A 16,434-nucleotide genomic window follows, 5' to 3' on the forward strand; every position below is an offset into this window, starting at 1 on the left:
CGCCAAAGTACTTAAAATGTTGATCAATTCATTGTAATTGATTATATTATTGAGCAAAATCTTATATTTTTTTGTTGTTGTGGTATGGGAGCGTGCCGTTTAAAACAATTGTTTTAATAATAATGAAAATAAAAGAGTTAGTACTTTATGAGGATGTTACAAACTCCATTATTCCATTATTTAATAATTTGAAGCTGATAGTTATATTTATAGTTCATTAAAAGTATATTGTTTTATTGCAGAGTCATTAAAAACCTCTTACAGAAGAATTAAAAATAATTGCCGATTCATAGATGGGGATAAAAACTTGTTAGTAATACGTAAACGTGTTTTTTCAGATATGAAAAAAGTGGCTAAATGTTTTTCCGCTGCTCGATACTCTATTAGTAGAAAATATTATTAAGCTGAGTTAAACAGCCATTTAAAATCATGAAAGAGCTGATGTAGCTATACTATAGATTTTCTCCATAACGTAACGGAAATACTTGGTTTATTAAAGCAGATTGCGAGTAATTCAAATTTTTTTCGGAGCAAGCTAGTGAGCCGCTTAAGTAAGCAATGAAATTTACAAAGTATTGAACGAGTGGCTAATCTCCACATTCAATTACCAGTGATAAACTGAAAATCGAAAGTAATGCAATCGCTCGTAACGATTGGGAATACAAATGTGCATGCATTATTACAATGATGGTTTTGGAAGAGCGCTTGGAGAAGTAAATTTTCGTTGTAGATTGAATAATAAAATTCATAGGCCTTCGGCGTTTCAAGCTTTGGAACGGGTAAACCTTTATTTACTTGGCGGTCTTCTTTTATTCACGGGTCATGAAATTTCTGGAGTGTCGGCGCGTCACTTGGAAAGTTTGGCTGCTCGCCCTCGATACTCTAGAAATAAAATACTGGGCTTCTCCCGGCTCTATTCTGCCTTCCTTTGGTCGTAGTGACGGCTGTCAAGGAGGAAGTCTGAGCAAGTCTTTCATATAGGTGTACGTGTGAGGCGCAGACTTTACTTGAATTTTGATTTCGAGATAGAAAAGCCGGCAGTCGCTTCCTTTGTTTTTGGTACCTCTTTTCCTACACGAAAGCCTGACTGCTTTTAACTCTGGCGAAGCACTTTTGTCGAATCATTTTTGAGAAGGACGACGATAGTTCGCGAAATTTACACGAGGCTTGGTGCATAATACCTAATGCTACATTTTTCTTTGAAAATTGTTAGTTACGTATTGATGTTTATAAATTTGTGATTCCTGACTGGAAATTGTTGCTTGTTCATTAATGTTATAAAACACGCAAGCCAAAAGTTATCATGTTTTTGTGGTTATTTAATACTTAATTTCATATTGCATAGTAATTATTTAACAGAGTTTTAATAAGAATTTCGTTGACTACATATTTGTTATGAAATATCCAACTTTTTAAATGGAATTCATATGTCTAAATAAATGATTAGTTTAATGAAGTGTCGTATTTCAGTGACCAAAATCAAGCGCTTAATGCAATGTCAGATATGTTTGGGGCTATCGTAGTGAATAGCATGATTTGGTAACGAAAGTGAACCTAAATAATAATACATCGTAAAAAATTTTCTCTGCATTTTCAAAAGCATCATAACTGTCGATCTTGAAACTTAAATGTCTGTTCCTAAGTTCTCGGGATACTTTAGTCGGACGTTGACCGAGAGTCGTATCATTGGATTCAATCTTTTTAGAATGGATGTCTTTTTTCATTTTTTTTTCGAACGCGGGGGAAAGCTTGTAATGTATTTCTCTTATTTTTTAAGGAAAAAATTACATATATAAACAAGGAGAGCGTAAATAGTCGCAATTGGCGGGGCTTTAAATTTGTATATCGTAAACGACATTCGGTATTAAGTAATTAAAATTGTGTTATTTTTCAGTGATGATGATACTCAGTGTAATAATAGGGAAAAACTTTCGTGTTATTGATTTTAGCGTACCAGTTAACCATAGCGTAGTAAAATTTGGGCTCGACAGATTTCGTTTAGTCCCTATTCGTGGGATCCTCGGCATTTAAACAAGTTTCAACAGGTTGGCTTGGGACCATTATTAATAGGAAAAACACGAATCCACTTGGTTTAGTTTCCTTCTTAATACCAATATTCATAATTCAGTTTATTAAAGACGTTTTTTGCGAATGGAGGTAAAATAGAAGGAAATGGGGGAGGAGGTGACAACTATTGAGTTCTGCAGTCGAAATCTTCAAGGATATTCGTGACAGGCTTTTCCTTTTGTCGGCGTACGATCTAACAGGGGTGCTAACGGAAAAAGCCGGCGCAGAAGAATTTACAAGAAAGAAGCAATGAACGTAGGTATGTGCGTGCGCCTGTGTGCGCGCGCGTGCATGTGAATCCTCGTTCTGGGGCGCAATTGGGATTGGGGACGAGAGTCTGGTTACCAGATGCGTTATTACAGCTCCCCCGGTTTTAACTGCACGGTTTTGTCAAATTCGATGCTTCACTAATGTGTGGCCATTGGGTACTTTTGTTAAGAGGGGCCCATTGACAGGTAAAACCTCTTTTTCCTACTCGTGATAAGCAGATGTTAGTGTTTGCTAGAGAAACACATGGGATAGAGCAGCGAGGCCACTGCAGTTGCTTTTGTTTAACTCGTGATAGATTGCGTCGGTTTACTCTGGAAATGGCAAGATTTTGATAAGTTTTAGCTACTGTATGACGACTGGTGGCACTTGGAACTTACAGAACTTCCTAATTGTTCCTGGGACATTTCCGCAGCATGTTTCTACTACGATACCTAAGATTTATACCTATTATTGACTGCCTTGTCGATTTGAAATATAGTATTTGCATATAGAAGTCAGCTGGTGTGCGCCACCAAATTTAAAGTGATGAATGATTCCACAATTATCAACAAGACAGTTGAATAATTCATTGTAAAAATTATCTCGAATTTTTTAAAAAACTGGTTTACATTATGACATTATATAGTTTTTGAATTTGTATCAAGTATCAATTTTTTATTATAAATTTTTTTATTCTAAATTATACTATTAATTGAATTATTTAACAATATAATTAAAAAAATTTTTTTTAATCTCAAAAATGTCACAATCAAATGATTTAAAAATTTATGTAATTATTTTCGAATGAAGATAGACCTATATTGGCAAGATATGTTAATGTTTTTTATTTTCTCATGAAATATCTTTCATAACAATTTTCGTTTAAACAATTCAACAGTAATTTTTTGAAGTTGAAATGATTATTTCACTCATGCTTCGTGTATTTATTTTCGGTATCTTCGGTAATTTATTTACGCCACAAGCGTTCTTATTGAACGAGAAACTGATGCGCCTATATACAAAAATAAACAACATTTTCTAGAATCCAGTATAATATTCAGTAATACGTACATAATCGTAGTTTATATTATAAAAAAATCAGTATATATAGTTTATACTAGAATTTTCATTTAAAGTAATATTTCTTTATTTTCAGAATTCCGAGAATCGCGAACTCTAAGTAATGACAAAGATAAGAATTAAAAGATGATCGTAAAGAGCATAGTCTCAATTTTTATTGTAAATTAAAATTTTAATTTTAAACTAATATTTGTCCAATTTAACGTTGATTATATTACAATTATTTCATTATATATGTGCTTTTTTTTGTTATGCATTGATTATATTTATCGTTATTTTCGTTATATTGCATATAATATTTTCTTTTTTGTCTCTTACGCGACACAATATGCTACAATCAAAGTTTCATTATACTATAGCATCTGAATCATAATATGCACATGCTAGGTGCTCTTAAATTTGCATATCTATAAATTAATCGGAGAAATTTATATGCTTTATTGTCAAGTTTTTATTCTATGGAAAGGTGGATCTTTTTTTTATATTTTAGTATGACACTACAGAAGTGATGTAAAACAGTCTGACATTACGTTTTGAAGTTGAAGCGAAGTAAATTTTGAATGGTTATTATGCTTAACATTATACATTTTTCGTAAAAATTTATCAGATACTGTATACGGGAAACGTTTATAGCCTTTATCACTACGAATGCAAATTTATTGTATGTTGCTCATCGAACGAATATATGATAATTTTTGCAAGAATTAATTATATTTCATCACCTTGACAGAAGTGTTTGATGTTAAAGGTACTTTCTATCATTTTAGTAACTTTGCATGACAATGTTAAATATTCAGTGCCAATAATCAACAATTTAATTTCATCTTTAGTAGACTTTATAATTCGCTTAATCGTAGAAGTTTTGTAGGGTGACCATAGTCCATAAATTTTTCAATTATGTATTGATTGGTGTATCCCAATGTGAAAAATACTATCTGAAATTATAGTTTAGTCTATTAACTAAATAAAAATTAATATAACATTACATATTAGTAATTAAATAGAAGATAAACAACATAAAATTTCAAATGTCAGATGTTTTGCTTAGAATTCGTATAATGAAATACAAATAGTTTATAAATTTGTTTAAATTTAAAAATTTGTTTGTTTAAAATCTTCCATACATTTTTTGAATTTTTGCATCTCAACTACATTTAATAAAATATTGAATATTTATAGTCAATTATAATACAATAATATAGTAAATTAAGAATATAGTATAGAAGTATAAGTTTATCATTTATATCTGATAGTACCAGATAAAAAGTGAATAAAAAATAATAAAATATCTTCAATCAATTTCGTTATTATTATTAGGGCATAAGTATAGTTGAATTGAAAGTTCAAGTATTCCTCAGTGATAAAAAGGATAAAGTTTGATTTAATTTTATGACCGTTAAAACTTTTCGTGACAATTTTTATACTTATAATACAATGAATGGCTTTATGACATTTAATTCATTTGAATTCATTAAAGTAAATTACATAACAATACACAAGCCATTATATATATATATATATATATATATATATATTTATTTATTTATTTATTGTCTATATTAATTTAATCTTTCGATAAAATATATTCCCCAAGTTCGCAATAAAATATATAAATTTTGTTAATAAGTAGTTAGTTTCTATTAATAAAAGTATAATTGATTCTCAACGAAATAGGAAGATAATTTGTACAGAACTATCAAATCACGTTTAATATGTTTAATAATCAATGTATGAATTATTAAAAGCTCGATACTTTATCGATAGATTTTTTGATTATTTGTTAAATAAATTCGTGAAATCTTTTTAAAGTGAAAGTTTTTAAATTAATTAAAAGTAATCCGTTGACTAAATGTATTCTTGGTAATGCAATTAAACTTTTTTGTCGTTAAAGACCATATTTTCCAAAAATATAAGCTTATATCTTAATAATACTGTGTCAACAATATTGTGTCGCGCAAAGAAACGCAATTACGCTTGAGATGACAAACCGAACTAAATACACTCCATAGTCTAAATACAAAACGTCCGTTTTACGCGGAAGATTATCTGTGTCTGTATATTTTGCGTTCGATATACCCCATTGAATGGTCGAACGGAGCGGCCGAGCCCACGATCGCATATTGTATTGAATGCGACGCGTGACCGCTAAGCCGCTTGCCGATCTTGAATGCCTAGAAGGAAGATATAGAGGTTGCCAGCAGGAAGTAGGGTTGGAAGGGTCTGTAGACAGCTACTTGGACAATAACCTCTGGCCGGCTTTCAGGTGCCACGGCAAGTAAGCCTGACGGACACGCAATCGCAGGACGGAGTCCGGCAATGAGCTTGAGGACCATCTAGGAAAAGCAGACCCCGGTGATCCTCGGCCAGGAGCCAAGAAGCATCGGCAGTCAGGATGGGCAAGTGCTGCAGTAAGCGGCAAGAGCCGCAGCCTATCGGTAAGAAAACGACGATGACCCCCTTTGTTCTTCGACTTCCTACGAGACGCTCGCTTACTCTCTCGGCATATAATCGTGTGCGTTCGTGTACGGCAATCGCTTATCATAGTTGCCGACCTTTACTCCGACTGCCGCTCAGCTCTCTCCCGCCAATCTTTCCTCTAGCCCGTTCCCGTCCTCTCCATTCTCTCTTTCTCTCTCTCTCTCTCTCTCTCTCTCTCTCTCTATAAGTATTCCTTTGTAACGATCGGTAGAGCACCGTAATCGCTTCTACGGCAACTTCTCTTTAAATACAGTTATGCCGCGCTCGTGAACCTCCTCGCGATATTTTCCCAAAGCTTTTTTTCTATCTTCGCGTTAATAAAACCGTATACCGACTATGGAGATGCCGCGCGCCTCTCTTTTATCAATGTCGTTTATTCGAAATCCCTAAATGCGTGGAGTAGAATTTAATGTTAAAGAGTAAGCTGAAGTTATGGCAAATCAGTTTGACGATAGAGACGGAAAACGAAAACTAACGTAACGTGGCTTCATCCTGTGATAATTCAGTGGTTCTAATTTTTAACTTGCAAAATTTAATCGTATGATCGGTGCGTTTGCTACGCACAATATCCATAATAATTTTTTTATTACTACTCGTTTTAACCAATTAAGCATCCCTCTCCACTTCAATTTAAGATTGCATTATTGATTAAAGAGCTTATCGTAAATTTGGAAGCATATATATTATAGTTATGTTGATGTTATCGAGCAGTTTTGCACTATCTTATTTGTACAATAATAGTTGCTTTTTCCTGCTACAAAGCTCTATATACTTTACAGTTAAATACCTTTCGAGTCTAATTTTCTTCTCTTCGTTTAGTTGCCCAGCAACTTATAAATCCTAATTCACAACTCTAGCGAGAGTCCGTCGTGCCCATTTCGTTCCGGCTTCTTTGAAAAAAAGAATCATTCGCCGATCGAGTGTTAAATGTTTCTATTGTTCACGCGTTCGTACGTCTTGTATTTTTAAATTAATCATTTTTTACGATTGTTTTAACGAGTCTAAAATAGAAAGATGTATTCTAGTATTATTGCTTACGTCTTGCATCGTTTAATGCTCCTAAGGAATATCAACGTAATTTAATGATATTATAGATCCATTTAATTCCCATTTTAATTTGTTGTTTCACTTCCTTTTATCATTTTTTAAACTGCTGCGCCTAAGAAAAATGGAAATACAATAATTTATTTAATGACTTTCATCGATAAATTGTTTCTTCAATGTTTAACACAATATAAGATCTAAAAGGTCCGAATAAGGAGTGGTGGAAACATCATTGTTAAACAGCAACTCGTTAATGCAATCGTTAAGGATATTTTATATTACGAAGAAGCGAAACGAGCATAAATAATAATACTTTTATTTTCTTTCCCTATAAAGTCATCACGGTTACTTTATTTACATTAGCTATTACAGCTTCAGGCAATTTATATTTTTACAAGGTAGACTTTTATCTTTTATTTATGTCAATATTTTTTATTTCAAATATGGTCGAACATTTCTAATTTTTATATAAAACATTATAATGATTTTAAACCTCGACTATTTTTTAAATGTTTCATTGCTATATGTTGAATACGTTTCGTAACTGTTATAACCATTAATGGAATATTAGTTGAAAATCTTAACGGTATTTCACTATCGTTTTCCCTTTTATAATCAATCAAGTATATAGTCATTATAAAAATTACACTTTATTATTAGCTTTATGTAACACAGATTTATATAAGGCTAATAACTTCATGTCTTATTTGTTTACTCTGTATTTACTCGAAATATATTTATTCTATTGAACAGTAAATTATTCTTTTTTAATCTAATAATTTATTTCGTACAATTAATTTAAGAATTTAATTGAAGCATGGTAAAACTTATTTTTTGGTTAACTTTAATTAACTATTTTAATTATTTAATAAAATCGTTACTTTGATTCACAGTGTTTTTCATACAGAATCTTGTTAAATATTTTTATTTAACTTATTATTTAAGTTCAGTTGAAATAATTTTTGCATGCTTGGAGCATCCAAGAATATCTTTAAAACTTTTTAAAAAAGTATTATAGTCTTTATATGAATTTTGTATGTTTTATCATTCAAACGACTGTTTTGAATTTTTCATAATTGAAATAACCTTTTAAAGTACAACTTACCAAGCATATATATTGGGAATCGACAATACAATACACGAAAATGGTTGATAAACATTTGACGATAATTCGAGATTAGAGATTAATTTATGTATTTACTCAACTTAAAATTTCTCACAAGTAATTAATGCTTTTGACAATTTTTAAATTACATTCCTTTACATAACAACTACAGAAGTTTATTTATTTTAAGCTTTCTCTTTATATTTTCATCTTTCATTTTTGCCCTCATACTTTCACTATAGTTCAAACGAGAAGGTGCGAAACGAACCGCGACATTTTGCATTGGATGACTGATTGATTGCTTTTCCCTCTATCTAATAGAGAAATATTAATAATGTCAGTTTTTATTGTATTTAAACGAACGTATTTTTTTATTTTTATATCATTTAAAGTGAATAATATATATTTTTTAAATGGTTATTTTTAAATATATATTATTTTGTTTTGAGTCACGAAAAATTTTTTTTGAGATCTTATTTATTTTGCTGTTATAAAGAACTAGAATTCAAGTATATTATTGGTACAAATATCATTAAAAAAAAAGTATACTATCGTAGTTTATATTTAACCCTTTATACGTCTAATCAATTATAAGATCGTTATTTTCACAATGCCGTAAAAAAAATCAAACTTACGCTAACTTTCATTAAAAATGTATAATAAGCTTAAGAATTTTATCTTTTTAAGAAAATGACTTTAATAATATGTAAATGTAATATTTCATTCCGATAACCTTGAAAATGGACAACTTTCTTATTTTACGGAAATGGCAGAAGGTGCCCTTACTATATAAATCACGCTGTAATATTTTATAATTGATAAAAAAAATAGCCGAAAGATATTTTTGAGAATTGAATAATCAATTATTTCCCTCTTTCCGGACTTATTAAGCAAAAAACGAATAACTGCCAATCGAATGTTGTTCTGATAGCCATTAGACGAGTTCAACGTGCAGGTTAAGCAAATAGTAATTTAAAGACACATGTGACATGCAGCGCGGATAATGTTGAAAAATTATAACACCTATTATCAGAAAAAAACCATAAAATTCATAAAATGCATAAAAACATATAAATTCCGTAGTGTTAATTGACAATCTCAATTTCGCGTTTCTCGCGAGATAAACAATCCTTCGTCATATTGTGATATGAGAAGCGTGGAGTGTGATCCATCGGAGGCCCTTACACGGAGCATCAGCGAATGCTTGATCTTTGTAAGGGGCGGCCGAGTCGAGAAAATCGGCACGAATGTCGGGCAGAGTCATTCGGTCAATGTGATGTGACGAGCGTCTCGCGCTTTGGATTTAGCGGCGGGTTCTCGATTAAATCGCCGATCGCCGGTTTGTCTGCTCGCAGGCTACAAGAAGGCCGAGGCGAGCCTGAATACGAAGCACAGCAACGGCGGCTCCCTGGACCGCTACACCGCCGATCCGAATCAGAGAGGCGCCCAGGCCCGCGCTGACATTATACGGCCCAGGCCCACGCCTTGTAAGCAGCTGCAGCTCATGCCCCAGGCCCAGCCTCGCAAGCCCAGCTCGCCGCCTATCGTTTTATCCGCATGTGTGTATTCCTCCTGCTCGCTCTCCCTCTTCACATTTATTTTGCATACCGCCACTCCCACAGGCCTGGCTTATTCGAGTGGACTCGGGCCGTCCGAATTTCCCCGAGATAAGCCATGGGTTTGCGCGGCTAACAAATACGTAAATACGTACGACATAAAATCCGGCCACGACTCTGATGCGACTTTACTTGCCTCCTCGCGACTCCTTGTTATTTTCTTTTTCTTTTTCTTTTTTTTTTCCAATATAACTGCAAGCTGTGCTAATCTACTTAGTCGTCCGTGTTTCTGTTTCGTTACATTAAACTATGTTCTTTGCAGCTTTTTAATTAAATGTTGTCCTGGTACATCACTCGTGTGGCAACTATGTTCTATTGTAAAATTCACCTTTTTACGTTCGATTCAATTCTGGATTATTAAGCTTATTAAGCATTTCGTACGGTTTTCAATAATGACAATGAAGCACCAGAGTCGTATACTACATAATTATACATATTTTTATTTTTCAGTTAATCCCTTATCTACATTTATAAACGAAACATTATTTAAAGTTACTTATCCACACTATACTATATTACACGATTTATAAAAATACGAGCGCTTAAAATCTCGAGTTAACGGCAAATTAAGATCTACAATTTGAAATAATAAAAACAAGCTCATTCATTTTAAAAACTAGTAATATACCAATTACGCCGCTGGTTGTATCATTACTATAAATTTACCTTAGACGTTTTGCATTTATATTAAATAAAAATACTTTGAAAAATCGGCTTCCATTTATATATATATATATATATATATATATATATATATATATATATATAATAGCTTTAAAGTAATTGTATGCAAATGACAATGCCTAATGTATATAATCATCTATGATTCATTCGTAAAATTTTATAATATTCTACTAGAATTAAAATATTGTTGTGAAATAAGTAAATGGTCAACGCATGCTTGCACTAATAACATAATAATTGGAAATACATGGATACTTGAGAAGAAAAAAATGTTAGTCGAGTAATAATAAGAAAAAAAAAAATTAAAAAGTCAAGAAACAGGTTTGATAAGACATCGTATGGTTTAAAATAACGCATTCTTTTTAAATTGTTTATTTTTTAGCTTAGCTTCCAAGAATATATCCTGGAATAATTTATTGGAAGTCATGTAACATTAGTTTGCATAAATCAGATTTTTTTGCTTAATCGTTAGTCTATTTATATTTTACTTTATATTTATTTTTAATATTACGTAGATTTATTCCTTGGGAATGCTAAAGTTAGAGAAATGTCATTTTTGCAAAACCATAGTATGTAATAAACAGACTTTCAATTATTTGTGCTTCGCTGTTAATTTATGAATATTTACGGGAATGTTTATTACTTGTTTAGTAGTAAGTAGAATCTCATGAACTATATGTTTAGAACGTTTGCATTTTCATGTCTGTCGATTGTTGGAGTTGAAACATTTGAGTCAACGCAGCAAGAGCGCATAAGTGCATTCTCCGAACATTTTAGAGTGAAATATTATTCTTATTGGGGTAGAATGGTGTGAAGGTTGTTATGTGGGGGGAGGGGGTGTATCTCGATCGATAGACCGGGCTCTATTTCACTCGAATGAATTGAATTCTGACTGTTGATCTAATAGCTAAAGCTCGTAGCGCATAATTATGAATAAAAACGCGAGGTCAGCCACCTGATACTATTTCACTCTAGAGTTTTTGACAATGTAAAAAAAGGTCGTGGTGTAGCTTCCCTGGGATTTCAGGAAAGCTACACGATTGCCAAATGAAGGCGATCCGGATGCTCTTCCTGATCGTCACCCAGACAAATTGAGCAAGAGACTAACTTCTATTCTCCCGTCTGGATGTCACGCATCCATAGCTCATTCGCAGCGAGCCAACAAAATTGTCGTCGCCCTGTACAACTACACGGCGCGTGAGAGCACGGATGTGAGTTTTATGAAAGGCGATCGGATGGAGGTGCTTGACGACTCTGAGCACGACTGGTGGAAAGTATTGCATCTGACTACTCTACAGGAGGGCCTCATACCTTGGAACTTCGTTGCGGTCGAGCGTTCCGTCGAGAGCGAGGAGTAAGTTCAACTTCTTCAGTCTATTACTTTGTTACGATTCGGTTTTGAATCGCCAATTCTCCGTCGGCAAGTTCCTAGATAGCGAATGTTCGGAGGGCGTCAATGTCTAACGATTACTTAGGCTACCAATCATCTTTGCTCGAGCCGGAGATAATGGAACTTTTTAGCTCGTTCGATCCCTCGAGAGTTGATGGACGCGACGTTCAAACTTATTTTCAAGCGCATTCTGTATCGGCAGCTGTCGAATATGTCGAGTCTACAACGCAAAGTACGTGAATCCGCGATGAGTGGCAATGTGTGTAATTCTGTTTCATGGTAAAAATCATGGTAATTCGATTTGTCAATGTGGGAATAATTCAACGGAATTCGATCGTATTATGATTAAATCGTGAAAAGTCAGGAAATAACTTGCTCCGTCGTTTGTTGGGACTTTAAATGTTTCTCGAGTCTAAAGGATTCATAAAGTCTAATGAATCATCGATCGATTTAAGGAGTGTAATTGGAGCATTTGTGATTATAAATATAGCTTTTATTGACTTTACACGGTGCTTTTAAACTTTACGTTGTTAATTATTGAAATATAAAGATTTTTTGAGTTCTTCTCTTTAAGCTATTTGTAATAAAAAAAAAACACCATTCAATTATTGAATTCAATAAGCACTCCTTAATTAAAATGTATAATGTATATTGACGTATAGCGACATTGCCATATAATTTTATATAAATATTGACAGAATGAAAAACGATAGAATAAAAATGTAGTCTCGAGCTAGTGAAAGTAAGCGTTTATTTATTAGCCATTGTTTTGAAATGAAATTTTATGAATATCATGACTTATAATAAAAAGCAATCTAGACAATACGAGACTATATAATGATAAATAAAAATAATAGTTTTTTTATTTTTTTATTTTTTTTATTTGTAATTATTAAAGCCTAGCAGTTTAAAACGTTTTAACTAAAATCAAAAGTACTTTTTGACGATGACTACGTATGTGATGTTTAGCCAACGAAATGCCATTCTAATACAACGTAAGTATTTCGGTCTCTCAAAGCAGTAAGTGCGAACGAAGACAATACAGAATAAGAATAAACTTTAGAAACTATTTGCAAGAATTAGTCATAATAATTAATGTTACGATCCAACGAAGCGCGCGAATTCACCGTCATATCTAATAGTTGAACGTTGCAGTTGGTTCTTCGAAAATGTGTCGCGCAAGGAAGCCGGGAAGCTGCTGCTGGTGGACGAGAACCCGCGGGGCACGTTCCTGGTGAGGCCTAGCGAGCATAACCCCCGGGGTTACAGTCTATCGGTGAAGGACTGGGAGGAGGGCCGAGGTCATCACGTGAAGCATTACAAGATCAAACCTCTGGACAATGGGGGATTCTTTATCGCAACCAACCAGACCTTCCCTACCCTACCAGCCCTCGTCATGGCTTATAGCAGTGAGTAGTATACAAAAAATGAGCAAAAGATCAGCTAAACGGCCGTGCATACTTAAAAATCAAACGAACGCGATGATTCGCTTAATTACGTAATCATTACCTATTGCCATGTGGAAGCTGAGTCGAGCTATTCACTGTTGCGGCAAAGAGCTGCATTAATGTCCAGCGCCAAATTTCTTGAAATTACAATTGCAATTCCTTTCACTTTGTGATGAAAAATCACTCGCTCGCCATGTCGCGGTACTCTCATAATCGGACGCTCGTTCGTATCTTCGGTAAAGTGAGATTTAGTCAAGTCTCAAGAGACGTTCTTCATTACAGAGAATGCGTTGGGTCTTTGTCACGTGCTTTCGAAGCCGTGCCCCAAGCCCCAGCCGGACATGTGGGATCTAGGGCCGGAGTTACGTGACAAGTGGGAAATCAATCGCAACGAGATTCAGCTGATACGGAAACTTGGACATGGGAACTTTGGCGAAGTGTATTACGGCAAGTGGCGCAATAAAATTGAGGTAGCGGTTAAGACATTGCGACCTGGTACTATGTCCACCGAAGCCTTCTTACAGGTAAACAATAGCCCTGCCTAATACAAATGCATCTATGAGCTTCTCCTCTCATTCTCTACTTATCGCGCAATAACAACACCACGACCATCGACCAATTACCTGGAATCCGTAATCCGTAATACGTGTTTTTTTATTATAGAAATTTCTTTTGTAACTAATGAGTCTTTTAGCTAAGAACAAAGTGGGCCCACTTATACAATGTTGATGAGTAAAAGATAATATGACTTGTTGGTCCTTAATGATTGCGGAAAATGAAATTTATAATTCGAGTCGAAGAGCAAGCGTGTGCAAGAATCGCTGGCTGACGAACGGAAGATAGTGGTCGTTGCAATAAACGCTAGAAAGCGGTTAATTACGCGCTACGCTATTTATTTACGCGCAATGCAATCTTATGCGAGCCGGGATTAAATCCGTCGTCTTGGCAGGAGGCAGCGATAATGAAGCAATTCCGACATCGTCACCTCGTCGCCCTCTACGCGGTCTGCTCCAAGGAGGAGCCAATCTACATTGTTCAAGAGTACATGTGCAACGGCAGCCTCCTCGATTTTCTGCGCGCCGGCGACGGTAAATACATGCAGTTCGAGGACCTTATATACATCGCGGCCCAGGTCGCCTCGGGGATGGAGCACCTCGAGAGCAAGCAGCTTATACACAGGGATCTTGCCGCGAGGAACGTCCTCATAGGCGAGAAGAACAAAGCCAAGATATGTGACTTTGGCCTCGCAAGGGTTATCGAGGACGACGAATACTGTCCCAAACAGGGCAGCCGATTCCCTGTTAAGTGGACCGCACCCGAAGCTATCGTCTATGGCCGTTTCAGTATCAAGAGCGACGTCTGGTCCTACGGCATTCTCCTCATGGAGCTCTTCACCTACGGCCAAGTTCCATATCCAGGTATAGTGGCTAGATATCTATACATACACGCGTGTGCGTCGATCGACTTTGGAATAAGAAAAATTCAATAACATTCAATCAAAGGTATTTTATATCTGATTTGAAAATATACACTTTTTTAAGCAAAGGAATGAGATAAATAATCGGTTCTTGTACTTTGAATATCTCGACTTTTTCAACAAATACAAAATCTCTGATAAAATTATAAGGGTAATAAAGTAAAATTATCAGGATATAATTCGTGACTGGTTATAATTTTTTGAAGACTGAACAATATTTGAAAGCGGCAAGTACAATGATTTGTTATATGTTCTGGTTGGTGAGCACGTAGGGTGAGTAGCTCAACTGATTGTGCCGACATTTCACAGGCATGCACGGCCGTGATGTGATCCTGCAGGTGAACGGCGGCTACAGGATGCCGAAACCGGTAAATCACCCGTTGCCGGACAGCATCTATCGGCTGATGCTTCAGTGCTGGGACGCGACGCCGGAGAAGCGGCCGACTTTCGAGTTCCTTAACCACTACTTCGAGTCGTTTAACGTAACCAGCGAAATACCCTACCTCGAACCGCCGACAGACTGATACACGGCCCATCAAGCCACGGCGGCTCATCTAGTTCCACACCATGCCCACTACCACCCGCTTAACGTTAACTGTGCCATGGAGTTCTATGGCATCTACTGCTGAAGCGTTGTGTCGCCGACTTCTCCTACCTCTTCTCCATTATTTCTTTATTTTACTCATACTTTTTATCGTTCATTCCTCTCTCGATCTATCTATCTATATCTATCTATTTATTTATCTACCCATCTATGTCTCTGTCTATCTATCACACTTGACTCGCTCCCGCCCTCTCTCCTTATCAAACCGTTCCATTTTGTCTTTGTACACATACGGACGCGCGTGCGCGCGCGCGCGTTGAAACGGCGCCGTACGACATTTTTTATCCCCCATGGACGCTACAGAGGAGAGTGAACTATTTTTAAAACAGCTGTAGGCTGATGCTCTCGAGCCTGCAGGCAATCATTTGAAGAGTGGACTGGTCGAATGCATTGTTCAACATCCCAATGAAAATTCTTTCTTACTAGTATCTTCATTTTCGCACTCTTACTGCAAACAGTGAATTACAGTGAACTCTATTGAAGATCAAATAACAAATTTTACACGATAATTTAATAATATTTGCGACCCTACTTTTAATCAAGTGCGTCGATCATTTTCTTATGAAATTTTATTCAGATTTAATAAAAACAGTCGGTAATGAAATGCCAACGTAAAGTCGGATAGAATTAAATTTATGTTGTATGAAATTTACTTACATACGATCGATCGATCGATTCTCGTTTGATTGTGTAAAATTAATTGATCATCGTAATACTAAATGCGAAAAACTTTCTTCTATGTCAGAATCAATTTTCTGTACCACGAGAAAACAATGACAGTGCAAATAATCAACGATTAAAGATACCATGTGCCATAGATGTATACTCGTATAAGTGTATACATTATATATATGTACATGATTCAGGATCGTGTTTGAATTTCATAAGAAAAATTTTAAATGCGAATTGCAATAAAATGTAAGTCCCGTGAAAAATAGATAGAATGGGAATTGATAGAAAGAGAAAAACGAATAAACATACTGGAAGCTAGTTAGAGAGAGAGAGAGAGAGAGAGAGAGAGAGAGAGAGAGAGAGAGAGAGGGTACATGGAATTCTTGATAATCTATATAAAATAGAAAAGAAAAGGAAAAGATGATAAAAAATTTTACTAATAATTTTGACAAAGTATTTATAAGAAGTAGGTCCATTTTGAATCGACAATTACACTAAACGTAAATGCATTAAATTAGTA

The 16,434-nt window shown here is 34.8% G+C and overlaps 1 protein-coding gene across 1 annotated transcript; it reads left to right on the forward strand.

The window, feature by feature from the left end:
* Nucleotides 1–5,662: 5,662 nt before the first annotated feature.
* Nucleotides 5,663–15,436, forward strand: Src64B (Tyrosine-protein kinase Src64B). The gene is made up of 7 exons (XM_011504039.1): nucleotides 5,663–5,831; nucleotides 9,379–9,582; nucleotides 11,467–11,677; nucleotides 12,869–13,122; nucleotides 13,444–13,685; nucleotides 14,111–14,579; nucleotides 14,948–15,436. The coding sequence occupies exons 1-7, from the start codon at nucleotides 5,789–5,791 to the stop codon at nucleotides 15,160–15,162; spliced, it is 1,638 nt and encodes a 545-aa protein (XP_011502341.1). The 5' UTR covers nucleotides 5,663–5,788; the 3' UTR covers nucleotides 15,163–15,436.
* The last annotated feature ends 998 nt before the right edge of the window (nucleotides 15,437–16,434 follow it).

Source organism: Ceratosolen solmsi, unplaced genomic scaffold (genome assembly GCF_000503995.2).
Source record: "Ceratosolen solmsi marchali unplaced genomic scaffold, CerSol_1.0 scaffold10, whole genome shotgun sequence".
Classification (NCBI taxonomy): domain Eukaryota; kingdom Metazoa; phylum Arthropoda; class Insecta; order Hymenoptera; family Agaonidae; genus Ceratosolen; species Ceratosolen solmsi.

What these genes read in the sequence shown, in the direction of transcription:
- Src64B (XM_011504039.1), top strand. Translation starts at nt 5,789, where the DNA reads ATGGGCAAGTGCTGCAGTAAGCGGCAAGAGCCGCAGCCTATCG. An exon ending in CGTTCCGTCGAGAGCGAGGA is followed by an intron (nt 11,678 to 12,868) that starts GTAAGTTCAACT and finishes TGAACGTTGCAG; the next exon opens with TTGGTTCTTCGAAAATGTGT. An exon ending in CCTCGTCATGGCTTATAGCA is followed by an intron (nt 13,123 to 13,443) that starts GTGAGTAGTATA and finishes TCTTCATTACAG; the next exon opens with AGAATGCGTTGGGTCTTTGT.